Source organism: Rhinopithecus roxellana, chromosome 10, assembly GCF_007565055.1.
Source record: "Rhinopithecus roxellana isolate Shanxi Qingling chromosome 10, ASM756505v1, whole genome shotgun sequence".
Lineage (NCBI taxonomy): Eukaryota > Metazoa > Chordata > Mammalia > Primates > Cercopithecidae > Rhinopithecus > Rhinopithecus roxellana.
The window spans coordinates 58106875-58125936 of record NC_044558.1 but is presented as its reverse complement, the minus strand read 5'-3'; the positions used below and the strand labels follow the sequence as shown (position 1 = coordinate 58125936).

At 43.3% G+C, this 19062-nt stretch overlaps 1 protein-coding gene and 1 long non-coding RNA gene across 5 annotated transcripts in view; one reads left to right on the top strand and one right to left on the bottom strand.

Annotated features, from left to right (window-relative positions):
* LOC104670612 overlaps window positions 1-19062 on the bottom strand; it is a 33940-nt gene that overhangs the window by 3244 nt on the left and 11634 nt on the right. The gene's annotated exons all lie outside the window — the stretch shown is intronic.
* Window positions 1-19062, top strand: part of EIF4B (eukaryotic translation initiation factor 4B) — a 37380-nt gene that overhangs the window by 11882 nt on the left and 6436 nt on the right. For 2 of the 4 annotated variants that reach the window (XM_010373952.2, XM_030938613.1), the window contains exons 3-10: window positions 1539-1747; window positions 2690-2806; window positions 4607-4661; window positions 5621-5755; window positions 12179-12316; window positions 12416-12589; window positions 16875-17103; window positions 18016-18113. In XM_010373952.2, coding sequence (XP_010372254.2) covers window positions 1539-1747; window positions 2690-2806; window positions 4607-4661; window positions 5621-5755; window positions 12179-12316; window positions 12416-12589; window positions 16875-17103; window positions 18016-18113 — 1155 coding nt within the window. Of the gene's footprint in view, window positions 1-1538; window positions 1748-2689; window positions 2807-4606; window positions 4662-5620; window positions 5756-12178; window positions 12317-12415; window positions 12590-16874; window positions 17104-18015; window positions 18129-19062 lie in introns of all 4 variants that reach the window. The other 2 variants (XM_010373951.2, XM_030938612.1) reach the window with 1 other exon arrangement.

Below are 19062 nucleotides of genomic sequence, written 5' to 3'. Positions count from 1 at the left end.
AAGGAATAATTAGTTCTAGGAGTTAGTAGTATAAAATCAGTGTCCTTGGGTAAACGAAAATGGTCTGAGGAAAAGGAATGAGAACACTAATTATGGTGGGAAAATAAAGAAGAGTCATTGAGTGTCATTTGGACAAGTTCTGTACCTTCAGGGAGTCACCAGAAATAATCAGGAGCCATTTTTTATAATTACCAGGTATGACATAAATCTCATTACCATTGTTTTTTTCCTGAAAATCTTTTATTGCATGCTGAAAGAATAATTTTTCTTGTGACCTGTTCTCATAATTCCTAAAAACGAGAATTTTTTTTTTTTTTTTTTTTTTTTTTTTTTTTCGATACAGAGTCTCACTCTTATCGCCCAGGCTGGAGTGTAGTGGCGTGCTCTCGGCTCAACACAACCTCTGCTCCTGGGGTTCAAGTGATTCTCCTACCTCAGCCACCTGGGTAGCTGGGATTACAGGTGCCTGCCACCGCGCCAGCTAATTTTTGTATTTTTAGTAGAGTTGGGGTTTTACCATTTTGGCCAGGCTGGTCTCGAACTCCTGACCTCATGATCCACCTGCCTCAGCCTCTCAGAGTGCTGGGATTACAGGCATGAGCCACTGCACCCAGCCAAAATAGGAAATTTTATATAGGTCGTACTTCCCATAAGTGTTGGTGTCTGAAGTACAAATTCATGGACAGTGCTGTAGGGAAAGGTTGTTGTTGTTGTATTTTTTGTTTGTTTTCAGATGGAGTCTCTGTCACCCACGCTGTAGTGCAGTGGCGCAGTCTCTTGGCTCACCGCAGCCTCCACCTCCCGGTTCAAGAGATTCTCTTGTCTCAGCCTCCCAAGTAGCTGGGATTACTGGCACGCACCACCACGCCTGGCTAATTTTTGTATTTTTAGTAGAGACAGGGTTTCACCATATTGGTCAGGCTGATCTCGAACTCCTGACGTCAAATCCACCCACCTTGGCCTCCCAAAGTGCTGGGATTACAGGCATGAGCCACCGAGCTGGACCTGTTGTTGTTTTTGAGGGCGGATAGACCATGCAGAAAAATACTCACTTCAGCCTCGCCACTAGGAATACGAGAGTTGTCAGTAGTCGTTAAATACACCTGGAGTAAGAGGGACCCAGGTTTGAATCCTAGCTTTACCATCTGTGACCTTGGGCAAATTACTGTGTGAAATCTGAGTTTGCTTTTCTGTAGAATGGGGGACAACCTCACAGGACTGTTAAAAAGATAAGATGGGATATAATTAATATAAAGTAGCAGGCACACAGTAATATTCCGTGAACAGTTGTATTTATGGAATAATTCCATACATTTATGGAATAGTATTTCTTTGCTACATAAGGATTGAGGTGTTATAATTAATCTCAGAAGCGTCTTCTTTTTGTAAAGTGCCCTTATTACTGAACCTCCACTTTTTTTTTTGTCTGTTTCCTTGTGTAGCATGTTTAATATTTGGCAGTTAACATGGGTCCTCTTGTTCTATGACAGTAGTGAGAGACGTTTCTTCTAATTCTTGTATTCATTCCTCTATCCTAGTTTCAACAACGTGGCACAGTAATGACGACGACGTGTACAGGGCGCCTCCAATTGACCGTTCCATCCTTCCCACTGCTCCACGGGCTGCTCGGGAACCCAATATCGACCGGAGCCGTCTTCCCAAATCGCCACCCTACACTGCTTTTCTAGGGAACCTACCCTATGATGTGACAGAAGAGTCAATTAAGGAATTCTTTAGAGGATTAAATGTAAGTGTAAAAGTTGTAATAATTAACTAGATATTGAGGATAGTGTCTAAAAAAGACTAATTGTGGAATGGGCAGTTGCTCTTAAACAACTAGAAATACAATTTAAGGCTGGGCATGGTGGCTCACACCTGTAATCCCTGCATTTTGGGAGTCAGAGGCAGGTGGATCATTTGAGGTCAGGAGTTCGAGTCCAGCCTGGCTAATGTTGTATTCTTCTACTAAGAATACAGAAATTAGCTGGGCATGGTGGCACACGTCTGTAATCCCAGCTACTCGGGAGGCTGAGGTAGGAGAATTGCTTGAACCTGAGAGGGAGAGGTTGCAGTGAGCTGACATTGCGCCACTGTACTCCAGCCTGGGTGACGAAATGAGACTCTGTCTCAAAAAAAAAAAAAGAAAGAAATATAATTTAGATTTTTTTTTTTTTTTTGGAGATGGAGTTTTGCTTTTGTTGCCCAGGCTGGAGTGCAACGGTGCAATCTCAGCTCACTACAACCTCCGTCTTCCAGGTTCAAGCAATTCTGCCTCAGCCTCCCAAGTAGCTGGGATAACAGGCATGTGCCACCATGCCCAGCTAATTTTTTATATTTAGTAGAGATGTGGTTTCACCATGTTGGTCAGGCTGGTCTTGAACTCCTGACCTCAGATGATCCACCTGCTTCAGCCTCCCACAGTGCTGGGACTACAGGCATAAACCTCTGTACTGGCCTGAATTCATATTTCTTTTAAGGGTTAAATTCATGTAGTTCAAAATTCAGAAGGTATAATAGGGCATTTAGTAAAGTTTCTACTATCCCTCTGCATCAGTTTTCCTCCTGAGACAACCATGTTCTTGTGTATTCATAAAAATTCATGCACATACAGTAATGCTTTCGTACTCCTCTCAAAAAATGGCAAATGAAGAACGTTGGGAAACTTTGTTGTTGTTTCTTATTCCTTCAGATCAGTGCAGTGCGTTTACCCCGTGAACCCAGCAATCCAGAGAGGTTGAAAGGTTTTGGTTATGCTGAATTTGAGGACCTGGATTCCCTGCTCAGTGCCCTGAGTCTCAATGAAGAGGTAAAGAAAATAAGAGTGGGGATATGAGGGGTGTAAGTTCACACATCTCATGTTTATTGATCAAACTGATACTTTTTAGGTTGAGTGAGTGGCTCACTTCAAAGATTCCCATATCTACAAATAAAGGCCTGCATTATTTAACAGTATATCACTTAACATTCAACATTTAGCAAGTCACACTTCAGCAAATTCAGTAGGCCCTAATAATTTAGAGAGGTACTTAGGTGGAAAATAGTGGAAGAAACCCGCCATACACCATGTCTCTAATTAAGTCTCACATTGGTTTACCCATAGTGTTGCCTCAACTCCTATGGCTTTGCTTTTTCAGAGTAATCTGACCTGATAAAGGCAAATAGAAAAATCAAGTTTGTTTAGTATTGAAAGGCATATCTCATTTTCAGGGAAGCGTTGTAATGGTATTTTTTGTTCATTTAAGAGGATTTGAAAACATTTCCTACAAAGGAATATATTATAGGAGACAGACAAATATCCAATCCTTCTGCTTATCAACACTGCCTACAAAATATTTTCCTGTCCCAGAACTTGAGAGGCTTATGTCTCAGAAGAAAAAAGACTTTTTTCCTCCTTTAACTCCAAAAACACCTTATTGTTTATTGATAAGGCAATTTCTAGTGCCATTTGTGCCATAATTCGTGCCATAAGTCCTAATTTGCCATATGACATGATTGAAATCAACACCTCTTAGAAATAGTTTTGCTGCCTCATAATTGATTACCATCATGATAATCTGTCATCAGTGTGAAATAAGAGATAAATATTAATGTACTTAGTTAAATTTAAATGCATGTGAAGGTCTAATGTTGTTCCAGAGTTACTCTTATTGGATTATTTTTAGATTTTATTTAGTGGTCTCTAACCTTACTCAGTCTGGATAAGAAAAAGAATACCATGCAATTGTTAACTATTTGATGCTTACTAGATGAACTATTACTTAATATATTGTTGTGGTGCATATTTAAGAGTTACTTTGTTACTAAAGATTTCATTATAGTGGTGTTTAATATAGTTTTGGGTATTTTTAACTAAAAATCACTGTTATCCTTCTTCAACTGTAGATTCTACTATGAAATGAGGAAAAATCAGCAATAGAATTAATTGGGTTCAAAGTATGTAAATAATGATGTGGGAAAGGGAAGTCAGAGGGTATCTCTGGAAGAACTGATTTATCCAAAGGTAATACTGAGTGAGAGAACCTAAGATTGTAGACAAAGCATGCTTTATGCAATTTTGCTGGTGTATAGTACTAGTAGGGGCTCTATAAACGTGTTGGGTGTTTTTATTTTTAAGAGACAGGGTCTCGCTATATTGCCCAGGCTGGACTTGAACTCCTGGGCTTAAGTGATCCTCCTGCTTCAGCCTCCCAAATAGCTGAAACTGTAGGTACATGCCGCTGCACCTGGCTTCTATAAATTTTGATAAATAATTGCTGTGGCACCAAATATGCCTTTTATTCAGCTAGTTATGTGAGGATTATTTTTAATTTACTACACTTGACAAATTACCTTGGATTGTTAAAAAGTTAATTCTGTTCTGTGAAATTAAGCTTTGTAAAAATAGTGTGATAATTGACCTAATATTCAAACCCAGCTTAAATTTGTTGAATTTTTAAGTCTTTATAAAGGACTCTTTAGCCCACAGATTGGAGTGTTAGCTAGATTACAGTGTTGTCCTTTATCTTCCTTCCCCTAGTGCTTCTGCTATGCCCAGACGTTCAAGGTCACTCAAGGGATTTGTGCATAATGGGGCAAAAGGTTGGTTAATATGGTCCTATGCTCTCAGTCTCTAGGTAACAGGAGAATTCGAGTGGACGTTGCTGATCAAGCACAGGATAAAGGTAAGGAAACTGGTAGAGATTTCTGACTGTTAATGGTCCTAGGATGACAACAAACCATCCTTTCCCAGAAAATTTTAATAGGGGTAGTGGTGGGCCTGCCTGAATCTACAGTAACAGTTTTCAATCAGTTTTGCCCCACAGGGGATTTCTGGCAATGTTTTTTTTTTTTTTTTTTTTTTTTTTTTTTTTTTTTGAGACGGAGTCTCGCTCTGTCGCCCAAGCTGGAGTGCAGTGGCCGGATCTCAGCTCACTGCAAGCTCCGCCTCCCGGGTTCACGCCATTCTCCTGCCTCAGCTTCCCGAGTAGCTGGGACTACAGGCGCCCGCCAACTCGCCCGGCTAGTTTTTTTGTATTTTTAGTAGAGACGGGGTCTCACCGTGTTAGCCAGGATGGTCTCGATCTCCTGACCTCGTGATCCACCCGCCTCGGCCTCCCAAAGTGCTGGGATTACAGGCTTGAGCCACCGCGCCCGGCTCTGGCAATGTTTTAAGACAATGTAGGTTGTCACAATTGGAGGGAGTGCTGCTGACATAAGTAGAATCCAGGGGTTAATTCTGTAGGGGATAGGACAGTCCCCATCAACAAAGAATTATGCAGCCCAAAATGCATGTCAAGATTGAGAAGCCTGATCTAAATGAACATTAAATAGATGATAAATAATCTGCCTAACAGCACATTGGTCACAAAGGGGACCTAATTTGTATATGTTTCAGGGACTCCTGGCCTATGCAGAATTTGAGATAGCTAAGCATTAAATCAATAGGAAAAAAATGGGAGGAAAAGAACCACCCGGGTTGCATTGGAGCATGTACTTACTTATGGGGCCTGAGGTAACTGGGATGATAGTGTGATGTGAAAGTGAAAAATAGGGTAAAGTGGGGTTTTTCTATGTGTGAGAAATATCGGGCAAAGTTTTTTTTGTGAGCTAACTTACGGTTTTTGTTTTAATGTATCTGTAGACAGGGATGATCGTTCTTTTGGCCGTGATAGAAATCGGGATTCTGACAAAACAGATACAGACTGGAGGGCTCGTCCTGCTACAGACAGCTTTGATGACTACCCACCTAGAAGAGGTGATGATAGCTTTGGAGACAGTAAGTGTTTTTATGAAGTTAGTTTCTTCTGTGCTTTGGGAGGCTATTTAGTAATAGGCCAAATGTGTTACAGATAATCACATTAACAGATAGAGGGGGGGAAAGCAGATTAAGAAAAATTTTGGATAATATCTGAAAGAATTGATAGATACAGAAAACAAATTTGACAAATTAATAATTTTTTTTAGAAACTTAACCAAACAAAGAAAGGGACAGACATTTCTCTTTTTTTGGAGACAATTGTTTTTAAAGAAACCCAACCTGGGCATGGTGTCTCACACCTATAATCCCAACACTTTGGGAGGTCAAGGCAGGTGGATTGCTTGAGGCCAGGAGTTTGAGAGCAGCCTGGGTGACAAAACAAAACCCTATCTACCAAAAAAAAAAAAAAAAAAACAGCTGACGTGGTAGTACGCACCTGCAGTCCTAGCTATTCAGCAAGCTGAGGCAAGAGGACTTCTTGAGCCCAGGAGGTCTAGACTGGGTGACAGAGCAAGACCCTGTCTCCAAAAGAAAAAAAGAAAAAAAAAACCTATCACATTCTACAAAGTGAGCTATTTGAAATCAGAAAGAGACAGAGTCTCGCTCTGTCGCCCAGGCTGGAGTGCAGTGGCACAACCTCGGCTCACTACAACCTCCACCTCCTGGGTTCAAGCAATTCTCCTGCCTCAGCCTCCCAAGTAGCTGGAACCACAGGCATGCACCACCACACCCAGCTAATTTTTGTATTTTTAGTAGAGATGGGGGTTTCACGATGTTGACCAGGATGGTCTCGATCTCTTGACCTCATAATCCGCCTGCCTTGGCCTCCCAAAGTGCTGGCATTACAGACGTGAGCCACTGCGCCCAGCCGATCAGTTGCATTACTATATGCTTGTAGCAAACAATTAAAATACATTTTTTTTTTTTTTTTTTTTTTTTGAGACGGAGTCTGGCTCTGTGGCCCGGGCTGGAGTACAGTGGCCGGATCTCAGCTCACTTCAAGCTCTGCCTCCCGGGTTCACGCCATTCTCCTGCCTCAGCCTCCCGAGTAGCTGGGACTACAGGCGCCCGCCACCTCGCCCGGCTAGTTTTTTGTATTTTTAGTAGAGACGAGGTTTCACTGTGTTAGCCAGGATGGTCTCGATCTCCTGACCTCGTGATCCGCCCGTCTCGGCCTCCCAAAGTGCTGGGATTACAGGCTTGAGCCACCGCGCCCGGCCCATTTTTTTTTTTTTTTAACCCGAAACTGAGTTTCGCTCTTGTTGCACAGGCTGGAGTGCAATGGCATGATCTCAGGTCACCACAACCTCCGCCTTCTAGATTCAAGTGATTCTTCTGCCTCAGCCTCTCGAGTAGCTGGGATTACAGGCATGTGCCGCCATGCCTGGCTAAATTTGTATTTTTAGTAAAGATGGGGTTTCTCCATGTTGGTCAGGCTGGTCTTGGACTCCTGACCTCAGGTGATCCTCCTGCCTCAGCCTCCCAAAGTGCTAGGATTACAGGCATGAGCCACCACGCCTGGCCTAAAATGTAAGTTGTTTTTTTTTTTTTTTGAGACGGAGTTTCACTCTGTCGCCCAGACTGGAGTGCAGTGGCCGGATCTCAGCTCACTGCAAGCTCCGCCTCCCGGGTTTACGCCATTCTTCTGCCTCAGCCTCCCGAGTAGCTGGGACTACAGGCGCCCGCCACCTCGCCTGGCTAGTTTTTTGTATTTTTTAGTAGAGACGGGGTTTCACCGTGTTAGCCAGGATGGTCTCGATCTCCTGACCTCGTGATCCGCCCATCTCGGCCTCCCAAAGTGCTGGGATTACAGGCTTGAGCCACCGCGCCCGGCCAAATGTAAGTTTTTAAAATAAAAATAATTGATTCACTTTAAAAATACTCAAGATATAGCAGTGAACAAGGATATAGCAGTGTAATTTTTTTCTAATAAAAATTGATTCACTTAAATGCTCAAGATACAGCAGTGAACAAAAACAAGAAAATCCTGTCTTTATTGGGCATACGTTATTATAGTGGAGGGACGAGAGTGTGTGAATAATTAAATAGTTGGGGTGCGGAAGGATAGGGGAGTGAGAAATATCATGGGGTAGGAGTAGAGATTAATTATATACATCACTAACAAAAACCTTTATCGGGAAAACTATGCAACTTTATTAAAATACACAAAAATAGACAACACTAATTATTTTTAAGAAGCTATTAGCTAGCAAAAATAAATTAGTGTTTTGTCTGTAATCAAATACTTAATAGCATAACAACAGGGATAAAATTCAAAACCTGTTACATTAAGGGGAAAAAAATTGTGTATAAATTTGAAAACAATACCATGTAGTATTAATGCATAAGTTGTAAAAAATATAAAGCTGTGCATGGTAATTTTAACCACCCTTGTGATTGTTGGTGGGGGTAGGGAAAATTCTGTTGTTACATCTGTAACATATTTCTTTTAAACAAAAAACTGAAATAAACATGGCAAAATATGACATTCACTAAACCTAAGTAATAGGTTCATAAGTTTGTTATAATGGCTTCTGTACTTTTCTGTATGTTTGAAATAGTTTAAGTAAAAACAGAACAACTTAAATTTACAAGCTCTTTGTTTTATTTTTTTGAGACAGAGTCTCGCTCTGTTGCCCGGACTGGAGTGCAGTGGCAATCCTGGCTAACTGCAACTTCTGCCTGCCAGGTTCAGGGTGTTCCTTGTGCCTCAGCCTCCTGAGTAGCTGGGATTACAGATGCGCGCCACCACACCTGGCTAATTTTTGTATTTTTAAGTAGAGATGGGGTTTCACCATGTTGACCAGGCTGATCTCTAACTCCTTAGATCAGATGATCTGCCCACCTTGACCTCCCAAAATGCTGGGATTACAGGTGTGAGCTAGCGCTCCCAGCCACAGGCATTTTAATTTTGGAAACTTTAAATGTTTCCAAAACATTTAAAGGTACCAAAACTTTGGTACCTTTTGAGCTTTTTACTAAATATAATTGAGGAAGCAGTAAGGGATATAATTCCTATTAGAGGAGAGTCCTTAACCTTTTAAGATGTAGAAGGAAGAAGAATGGGTCATAGGTCTGAAAGAAGGGTAAATCAGCAAGTTTATATCTGACTTCTTACATGACTTTGACACAACAAAGCCTTGGGGAGAACTACCTGAGGTGATTACTTCAGCATTTATGCAAGAGATTCTATTGTTAACAGGAAGAAATGGCTCTTGAAAGAAAAAGCAGACAGTCAGACCAAGGGTCCTGTTTTGAGTCCAGGGGCATGACTTTTCTCACCTGAAACCTTGAATTTAGAGCAAGCAGGATGGATAACAGTGAGTGTGCTGTTGTTATCCAAAGCTGCCCCAAAGTCAACTTAGTTAACCTGAATTAAAGATTCAGAGACTCCTATCCCAAGCATTAGGCCAAAAACAGAACCCTGAGGGGTGTTGGGGGGTATTACACTAAGTATTCCTATGAAATGTCAGTAATAGCATGTGCTGCTTTTCTCCAATGTGGATCTATGCTTTCTCAATAAATGCAAGCTTATCATAATTTCAATATTATCCAATAAAATCAAGTGTAAATCGCATCTCCAGAAATTAAACCACATTTCAAAATAAACACAGGGCTGATTTTCTTGTGTCCTATTTTAGATCATTTCTATAATCATTTTACTAACATTAACATGTTCTTTAATATATAAAGTTTATAATACTGGGAAATGTTATGTCTGGTCAGTAAAAAGTATGTGGTTTCCAAAATGAAATCATTATTTATATTTAAAAGACAGTAGCCACAAGAAAAAGATCCCTGGCCTGGCATGGTGGCTCACGCCTATAATCCCAGCACTTTGGGAGGCTGAGGCGGGCGGATCATGAGGTCAGGAGATCGGGACCATCTTGGCTAACATGGTGAAACCCCAGTCTCTACTAAAAAATACAAAAAACTAGCCAGGCGAGGTGGCGGGCGCCTGTCTCTACTAAAAATACACACACACAAAAATTAGCCAGGCGTGGTGCCGGGTGTCTGTAACCCCAGCTACTCGGGAGGCTGAGGCAGGAGAATCGCTTGGACCTGGGAGGCAGAGGTTGCAGTGAGCCTGCGATTGTGCTACTGCACTCCAGCCTGGGCAACAGAGGGAGACTCCGTCTCAAAGAAAAGAAAAAAGAAAAACATCCCTGTTTGGCCCCCGTATGTAAATTAATCAGCCTTATAAAATATTTGTAGGTTTTTTTAGTTAGTTAATTTATATTTAGAAATTCAGATTTTTTTTTTTAACATAAAAATCTGGGCTGCCAGCTTCTCTCAGAAAATTGGAAGATCCTAGCAACAGTCAACTGGAACTAAACAGCAGCTATCCTTTTTACAGACAACTTAATGCTACCCAGTTTGCTGTCTGAGTTACTACATTTCTTTATACAGATTTCTAGTATTTAGGTTCCTCTGATACTGAAATGCACATGTGTGTGTAAAATATAGTTTATAACATAAACATTGCAACAAATGTCTTTGTACGTGTATCTTTATCACACATCCAGTTACTTCCTTAGGATGAATTTCAAGAAATTAAATTGTTGGCCAAGAAGGGTATATACATTACTTCAAAGCTTTTCACGCATAGTTCTAATACAACTTTCAGTATTTTTTACTTTTTTTTTTTTTTTTGAGACGGAGTCTCACTCTGTCATCCAGGCTGGAGTGCAGTGGCCAGATCTCAGCTCACTGCAAGCTCCGCCTCCCGGGTTCACGCCATTCTCCTGCCTCAGCCTCCCGAGTAGCTGGGACTACAGGCGCCGCCACCTCGCCCGGCTAGTTTTTTGTATTTTTAGTAGAGACGGGGTTTCACCGTGTTAGCCAGGATGGTCTCGATCTCCTGACCTCGTGATCCGCCCGTCTCGGCCTCCCAAAGTGCTGGGATTATAGGCTTGAGCCACCGCGCCCGGCCAACTTTCAGTATTTATACTAATTTATTGATTTACTTATTTATTTTGAGAAGACGTCTCACTCTGTTGCCCAGGCTGGAGTGCCTTGGCACAATCTTGGATCAATGCAATCTCTGCCTCCCTGGCTCAAGTGATCCTTCCACCTCGTCCTCCCAAGTAGCTGGGACCACAGGCCTGCACCACCATGCCCGGCTACTTTTTTGTATTTTTGATAGAGTTGTGGTTTCGCCATGTTGCCCAGGCTGGTCTCAAACCCCTGAGCTCAGACGATCCACCACCCTCAGCCTCCCAAAGTGTATTTGTACTGTTTAAAATTATGATCAGCAGTGCAGAAATTGATTAAAGCTCCTAGACTTCAATAGAAAATTATGTCCTAGCCGGGCGCAGTGGCTCAAGCCTGTAATCCCAGCACTTTGGGAGGCCGAGACGGGCGGATCACGAGGTCAGGAGATCGAGACCATCCTGGCTAACCCGGTGAAACCCCGTCTCTACTAAAAATACAAAAATTAGCCGGGCAAGATGGCGGGCGCCTATAGTCCCAGCTACTCGGGAGGCTGAGGCAGGAGAATGGTGGGAACCCGGGAGGCAGAGCTTGCAGTGAGCTGAGATCCGGCCACTGCACCCCAGCCTGGGCAACAGAGCGAGACTCTGTCTCAAAAAAAAAAAAAAAAAAAAAATTATGTCCTGTTAATCATATGTTGCATATATTGTTTCTCATTTTGTTTGTCTCTTAAATAAAGTAGTCTTTGTGGCTGGTTGTTATGGCTCAGGCCTGTAATCCCAACACTTTGGGAGGCCAAGGCTGGAGGACTGCTTAAGCCCAGCAGCCCAAGACCAGCCTGGGCAGCATAGAGAGACTCTGAGTGAGACATAGTCTCACTCTGTCGCCAGGCTGGAGTGCAGTGGTGTGATCTCAGCGCAGCCTCCGCCTCCCGTGTTCACACATTCTCCTGTCTCCGCCTCCCAAGTAGCTGGGACTACAGGTGTGCATCATCATGCCCAGCTAATTTTTGTATTTTTAGTAGAGACAGGGTTTCACCATGTTGGCCAGGATAGTCTCAATCTCTTGACCTCGTGATCCGCCCACCTTAGCCTCCCAAAGTGCTGGGATTACAGGCGTGAGCCACCACGCCTGGCTAAAAAAATTTTTTTAATTAAAAAACAGGTGGTCTTTGGGATCACACATGGAAGATTCCAACTGTATTGTTTTAGTGTCTGGTGCTTACTTTGTTTTTTTGTTTGTTTGTTTTGTTTTGTTTTTTGTTTTTGCATATAAACCTTTTCTCCTGGAAATTCATTATGGAATATTTAGGGATTTTTTTTTATTTCCAACCCACCCTTCCCAAATTATTAGCTGAGCAACATTTATTTCACCTGAGAAACTTTTTGAAGAAATCAGATAGAAAATTTAAATAAACACAAATTCTTCCAAACTGGTGTGATAGCTTACTGTGTTTCTATTAATGGTGTCAGAGAAAAGGGGATGGTGTTACTTGTCTCTTTTCTCTAGAGTATCGAGATCGTTATGATTCAGACCGGTATCGGGATGGGTATCGGGATGGGTATCGGGATGGCCCACGCCGGGATATGGATCGATATGGTGGCCGGGAACGCTATGATGACCGAGGCAGCAGAGACTATGATAGAGGTAATTGTAAAACGTTTGTGTTGAATTGTTCTTTCAGTAACTTTTTTGCTTTTTTTTCTCTCTCTGCTGTGATGATTATAATTTGGGATATGTTTACAGGCTATGATTCCCGGATAGGCAGTGGCAGAAGAACATTTGGCAGTGGGTATCGCAGGGATGATGACTACAGAGGAGGCGGGGACCGCTATGAAGACCGATACGACAGACGAGATGATCGGTCGTGGAGCTCCAGAGATGATTACTCTCGGGATGATTATAGGCGCGATGATAGAGGTAATAGTTTTCTTTTTACTTACTTCATGGAACAGAAACTGGGAAAACTACGGAAAATTTGTGATTGTGTTACAAACCACTGAGTTGGGCACAGATACAATGTGCGCATGGTACAGGAAGTAGCAAAGCATAGCAGAAAGAGCATTGGCTGGCCAGGCACAGTGGCTCACGCCTGTAATCCCAGCAGTTTGGGAGGCGGACGCGGGCGCATCACAAGGTCAGGAGATAGAGACCATCCTGGCTAATGGTGAAACCCCGTCTCTACTAAAAATAGAAAAAGTTAGCCGGGCGTGGTGGCGGGCGCCTGTAGTCCCAGCTACTCGGGAGGCTGAGGCAGGAGAATGGTGTGAACCCGGGAGGCGGAGCTTGCAGTGAGCTGAGATCTGGCCACTGCACTCCAGCCCGGGCAACAGAGCGAGACTCCGTCTCAAAAAAAAAAAAAAAACACACACACAGATGACAAAATTATTCAGAACCATATGGCAATTCTATTGCGGTGAAGTCTTTCCTCCTCCCTCAAAAAATGGTGAAGTCTTTACTCCTTCCTCAGTAATAATAATAATAATAATTCAATGTTTGTTTGTTTAAAAAAAAAAAAAAAACTTAGGCCAGGGTTGTGCTTACATTTGTGATTCCAGCACTTTGGGAGGCCAAGGCAGGAGGATCACTTGAGCCCAGGAGTTCAAGACAAGCCCTGGCAATATAGTGAGACCCCATCTCTGCAAAAAATACAAAAGTTAGCTGAGTGTGGTAGCATGTGCCTGTAGTCCCAGTGTCTTAGGAGGCTGAGGTGGGAGGGTTGCTTGAGCCTGGGATGTCAAGGCTGCAGTGAGGCAAGGTCTCATTTCAGCTTGGGCAACATAGTGAGACCCTATGTAATAAATAATAAAAAAAGGTTTTAAAAAACTACTTTTTTTTTTTTTTTTTGAGACGGAGCCTCTCTCTTGCCGAGGCTAGAGTGCAGTGGCGCAATCTCGGCTCACTGCAACCTCTGCCTCCCAGGTTCAAGTGATTCTCATGCCTCAGCTTCCCGAGTAGCTGGGCATGCCACCATGCCCGGCTAATTTTTGTATTTTTAGTAGAGATGGGGTTTCACCGTGTTGGCCAGGATGGTCTCGATCTCTTGACCCCGTGATCCGCCTGCCTTGGCCTCCCCAAAGTGCTGGGATTACAGGTGTGCGCCACCGCGCCTGGCCAGAAAACTGCATTCTTAAAAGCTATTTCCTCAAGCAAGAAGCCTACAAAGAATAACTAACATTTATTAACTGTTTACTCTGTTCCGTCTGTGAGCCGAGTGCTTGTACATGTATTGTTTAATTCTAAGACTTCTATGTGGTATAGGTAAAATTACAAGTTAGAAAAGTGGAGGCTCAGATGTGGGCTTCATGTTCTCCTTGACTTCTGACCTTTTCCTCTCTCACACTGTCCCTTACCTCCCCACCAAAAGCTGCATACCTGATTTTTTTTTTCTCTTACCCCCAATTCCCTCTAAGATCTGCCCTCTTATCTCTAGTCGTTGCTGCCAGCTTTGTTGGAGCCTCATTGCTGCACCCACATAACTGGCCATTGCCTCCTAACAGAGTTCCCTTCCTTGCTCCATTCTTCACATTGGCCCCAGTTGTCAGTTGTCTTTCTGGCATAAGATCTAATTACCTTATTCTCCTCTGTTTAGACCTTTCTAGTTTCCCTGGGACCTGGAAGATAGCCCTTTCTCTATACCTCTGACATACACGGGCCTTCACTGTTTGCCCACCATTTACTTTTTTTTTTCCTTCTTGAGACAGGATCTCACTCTGTTGCCTAGGCTAGAAGTGCAGTAACATAATCATGGCTAACTGTAGCCTCAGCCTTCTGAGCTCAAGTGATCCTCCTACCTCATCCTCCCCAGTAGCTGGGACTATAGGTGCATGCCATATGCCTGGCTAATTTTGATGTTTTTTATAGAGATGGGGTTTCTCCATGTTGCCCAGGCTGGTTTTAAACTTCCAAGTTCAAGTGATCCACTTGCCCTCGGCCTCCCAAAGTGCTGGGGTTACAGGCGTGAGCCACTGTGCCCGGCTGTATTCTTTTATTAATATCTTAAATGTCTGAAGTGAGCTACTTTTTCTGAGCCCCCGTTTTATCTTATAAAAGTGACAGGGCTATAATACAGATTTAAAATATGCCTAGGAACATATATAAACTGTCGACTTGAAGCCCTCATAGAAAATTTAGATCTTGTTAAACAGTACCCTCTATCTACAGGTACTGTGTGCATACGTAGTAAAAGTATAAAGTCAAGTGTGGACATAAAGTCACCATTTGTGGTTATTTAGAGGACACAGTGCAGCTGGTCATGTCATCAGGAGGTTTTACCTCTTTGTTAAGGTTACATTACTTAAGTCAGGTGATTGTATACATAGGCTTTCTTTATATTCTCTGTATCTTTTGTATATCCAAAATATTTAGGACAATGATTTTTAGAAATTTAACTTCCTTGAAACACTTAGGTTTCTCTTGAAAGTATTCTGACAACTTGAATCAAGGAAGAAATCAGGCTGCCTTAAGAGTTTATTTGTTCAGTGTTACATGCTTTGCCCCATGAACCACCTGCCAAATTTATATTATACACAGAGACAAGGGTATAAGATTTAGAGTCTTCCTGGCTGGGCGTGGTGGCTCACACCTGTAACAGCACTTTGGGAAGCCGAGGCAAGCAGGTCACTTGAGGTCAGGAGTTCAAGACCAGCCTGGCTAACTTGGTGAAACCCCATCTCTACTAAACGTACAAAATTTAGCTGGGCATGGTGCCACGTGCCTGTACTCCCAGCTACTCTGGTGGCTGACGCAGGGAAATCAGGGAGGCAGAGGTTGCAGTGAGTTGAGATCACACCTCAGCGCTCCAGCCTGGGTGACAGAGCAAGACTATGTCAAAAAAAAAATAAAAAAAGAACTAGAGTCTTCCGTATCATTGTATTCGTTCTTAACACACAGATTTCGAAGCAAGATACTTTCATCCAGTAGTTTAATGATGGTCAAAAATTTTTTCACATATAAAAGAAATCTTAATAGATTATTAATTTATCACTTTAATGTTTACCATTTTTAGTCTTTCCTATGGTCTTGAACTACATCATGGATGTGGTACAAGAGTAATTGAAGTTGATTGGTTTTTGTTTGTTTGTTTGTTTTGTTTTTTGAGATGGAGTTTGGCTTTTGTCGCCCAGTCTAGAGTGCAGTGGCACCGATCTCGGCTCACTGCAACCTCCGCTTCCTGGGTTCAGGTGATTCTCTTGCCTCAGCTTCCCGAGTAGCTGGGATTCCAGGCATGTGCCACCACTCCCAGCTAATTTTCTATTCTTAGTAGAGACTGGGTTTCTCCATATTGGTCAGGCTGGTTTTGAACTCCCAACCTCAGGTGATCTGCCCGCCTCGGCCTCCCAAAGTGCTGGGTTTACAGGCGTGAGCCATCGCGCCCGGCCAGAACTTGGTTATTTATGTCACCTATTTATTTATTTATTTATTTATTTTAGGAGGAGTTTTGCTTTTGTTGCCCAGCCTGGAGGGCTGGAGTGCAGTGGTGCGATCTCAGTTCACTGCAACCTCTGCCTCCCAGGTTCAAGTGATTCTCCTGCCTCAGCCTCCTGAGTAGCTGGGATTACAGGCACGCGCCACCATGCCAGGCTAATTTTTTATTTTTAGTAGAGATGAGGTTTCTCCATGTTGGTCAGGTTGGTCTCGAACTCCCGACCCCAGGTGATCTGCCCGCCTCGGCCTCCCAAAGTGTTGGGATTACAGGTGTGAGCCACCACACCTGGCCTAAGCTACCTTTTTTTTTTTTTTTTTTTTTTTTTTTTTGAGACAGAGTCTCTCTCTATTGCCCAGGCTGGAGTGCAGTGGCGCAACCTCAGCTCACTGCAAACTCTGCCTCTCGGGTTCACGCCATTCTCCTGCCTCAGCCTCCTGAGTAGCTGGGACTACAGGTGCCCGCCACCGCGCCCGGCTAATTTTTTGTATTTTTAGTAGAGACGGGGTTTCACCTTGTTAGCCAGGATGGTCTTGATCTCCTGACCTCGTGATCCACCCGCCTTGGCCTCCCAAAGTGCTGGGATTACAGCGTGAGCCACCGCGCCCGGCCTAAGCTACCTATTTTCTAATGATGTCCTATTTGCTTTCTGCGGATTGGTTAGGCCACTAACTTGAATCTCATATAGCATTTCATAGGAGTTATATCTGGGAATCTGGCTTTCAGCCATCAGCTCCTGACAATTTGGAAAACTATTACTTAAAGTTTCATTTAACTTAGGTCCCCCTCAAAGACCCAAACTGAATCTAAAGCCTCGGAGTACTCCTAAGGAAGATGATTCCTCTGCTAGTACCTCCCAGTCCAGTCGAGCTGCTTCTATCTTTGGAGGGGCAAAGCCCGTTGACACAGCTGCTAGAGAAAGAGAAGTAGAAGAACGGCTACAGAAGGAACAAGAGAAGTTGCAGCGTCAGCTGGATGAGCCAAAACTAGAACGACGGCCTCGGGAGAGGTAGGTTGTCTCCTTGATAGATATCCCATCTGGGAATCCAGTGGTTATTAATGGGGGCATTACATTCCCAGGGGCATTTGGGAAATTTGTGTTGTTATCATATCACTGGTTGTCACTGATGAGCATTTAGTGGGCTGTGGCTGGGGGTGTTAGTATGCAGTGTTAGGGACAGTTTTACACAATGAAGAGTTGTTTCCTGTCCATCACAAAAGTGTTTACTGTTAAAAGCTGGTATTGCATCTAAAAGGCTAGAGACCTCCTATAATAAGTAATTGCCCTGAAAAACTAGGCTTGGTAGTGAGTGGCTTGTAACTGTGTTAATAGTAAAGAAGGGCAGTATTGCAGATTATGTAGGATAGCGTTCTTTTTTTTTTTTTTTTTTTTTTTTTTGAGGCGGAGTCTCGCTCTGTCGCCCAGACTGGAGTGCAGTGGCCGGATCTCAGCTCACTGCAAGCTCCGCCTCCCGGGTTTACGCCATTCTCCTGCCTCAGCCTCCCGAGTAGCTGGGACTACAGGCGCCCTCCATCTTGCCCGGCTAGTTTTTTTGTATTTTTAGTAGAGACGGGGTTTCACCGTGTTAGCCAGGATGGTCTCGATCTCCTGACCTCGTGATCTGCCCGTCTCGGCCTCCCAAAGTGCTGGGATTACAGGCTTGAGCCACCGCGCCCGGCCGATAGCGTTCTTAACTGTCTTAGTTGATTCTTGCTGAAGTAATTAGGGCCAAAGTGTGTCTTAATGTCTGTAGCTTTCAAATAGTTTGAGGGAAAGATAAATTTATATGCACATACACCTATAGATGAAGCAAGTGTGGTAGAGTATTAATAAATGATGGTTCTTGAGGGGTCAGCATGGGTCTAAGGTGGCCTTCATTGAGCCAGGCATAATGTGTATTTTGTGAAATCTCTCGTACAGACACCCAAGCTGGCGAAGTGAAGAAACTCAGGAACGGGAAAGGTCGAGGACAGGAAGTGAGTCATCACAGACTGGGACCTCCGCCACATCTGGCAGAAGTAAGTCAGACCAGGGTGGGTATTGTGTTATTGCCGTTTTCCATAAACTATCCATAACCAAATTATGCAGAGACTTTGCAGTATTTAAATTCAGTCATGAACTCTTTATATGAGTTGCATGGGCCAATTGGAGTTTCATGTCTTCTGCTTCAAAGAATTTGAGGAATGGGTACCAGAGTAGACCTAGACGATCTGCTTAATAATCTACCACTGAACTGGGTACTTGGCTGTTAGGCTTGTCCCTTCATTTTATGTCTTTTTTTTTTTTTGGTGTATTTTCATTTTATGTCTTGACATCTTAGAATGTTGTTTATTCAGAACAGTCAAAGGCTTGGAGTTTCATATGGGCTGTCCCAAGACCAACCTTTTTTGATGTTATCATCACCAGAGCAGTGTTCTCAAGCAGTGTTATTACTGGTTGATCAAGCACTTTTAGTGTTTTAGAAACCTAAATGGTTGAATTGTAATACCTCCCTTCCCTTACCATGATGTGGTTTTTTTTGTTTTGTTTTGAGATAGGGTCTTACTCTGTCACACAGGCTGGAGTGCAGTGGCATTATGATGGCTCACTGCAGCCTCACCTCCTGGACTCAAGTGATCCTCCCACCTCAGCCTCCCTAGTAGCTGGGACTGTAGGCATGCACCACTACACCAAGCTAAATTTTATTTATTTATTTATTTTTGAGATGGAGTCTCGCTCTGTCTCTCAGGCTGGAGTGCAGTGGCACGATCTCGGCTCACTGCAAGCTCTGCCTCCTGGATTCATGCCATTCTCCTGCCTCAGCCTCCCAAGTAGCTGGGACTACAGGCGCCTGCCACCACGTACAGCTAATTTTTTGTGTTTTTAGTAGAGACGGAGTTTCACCGTGTTAGCCAGGATGGTCTAAATCTCCTGACCTCATGATCTGCCCGCCTCGGCCTCCCAAAGTGCTGGGATTACAGGTGTGAG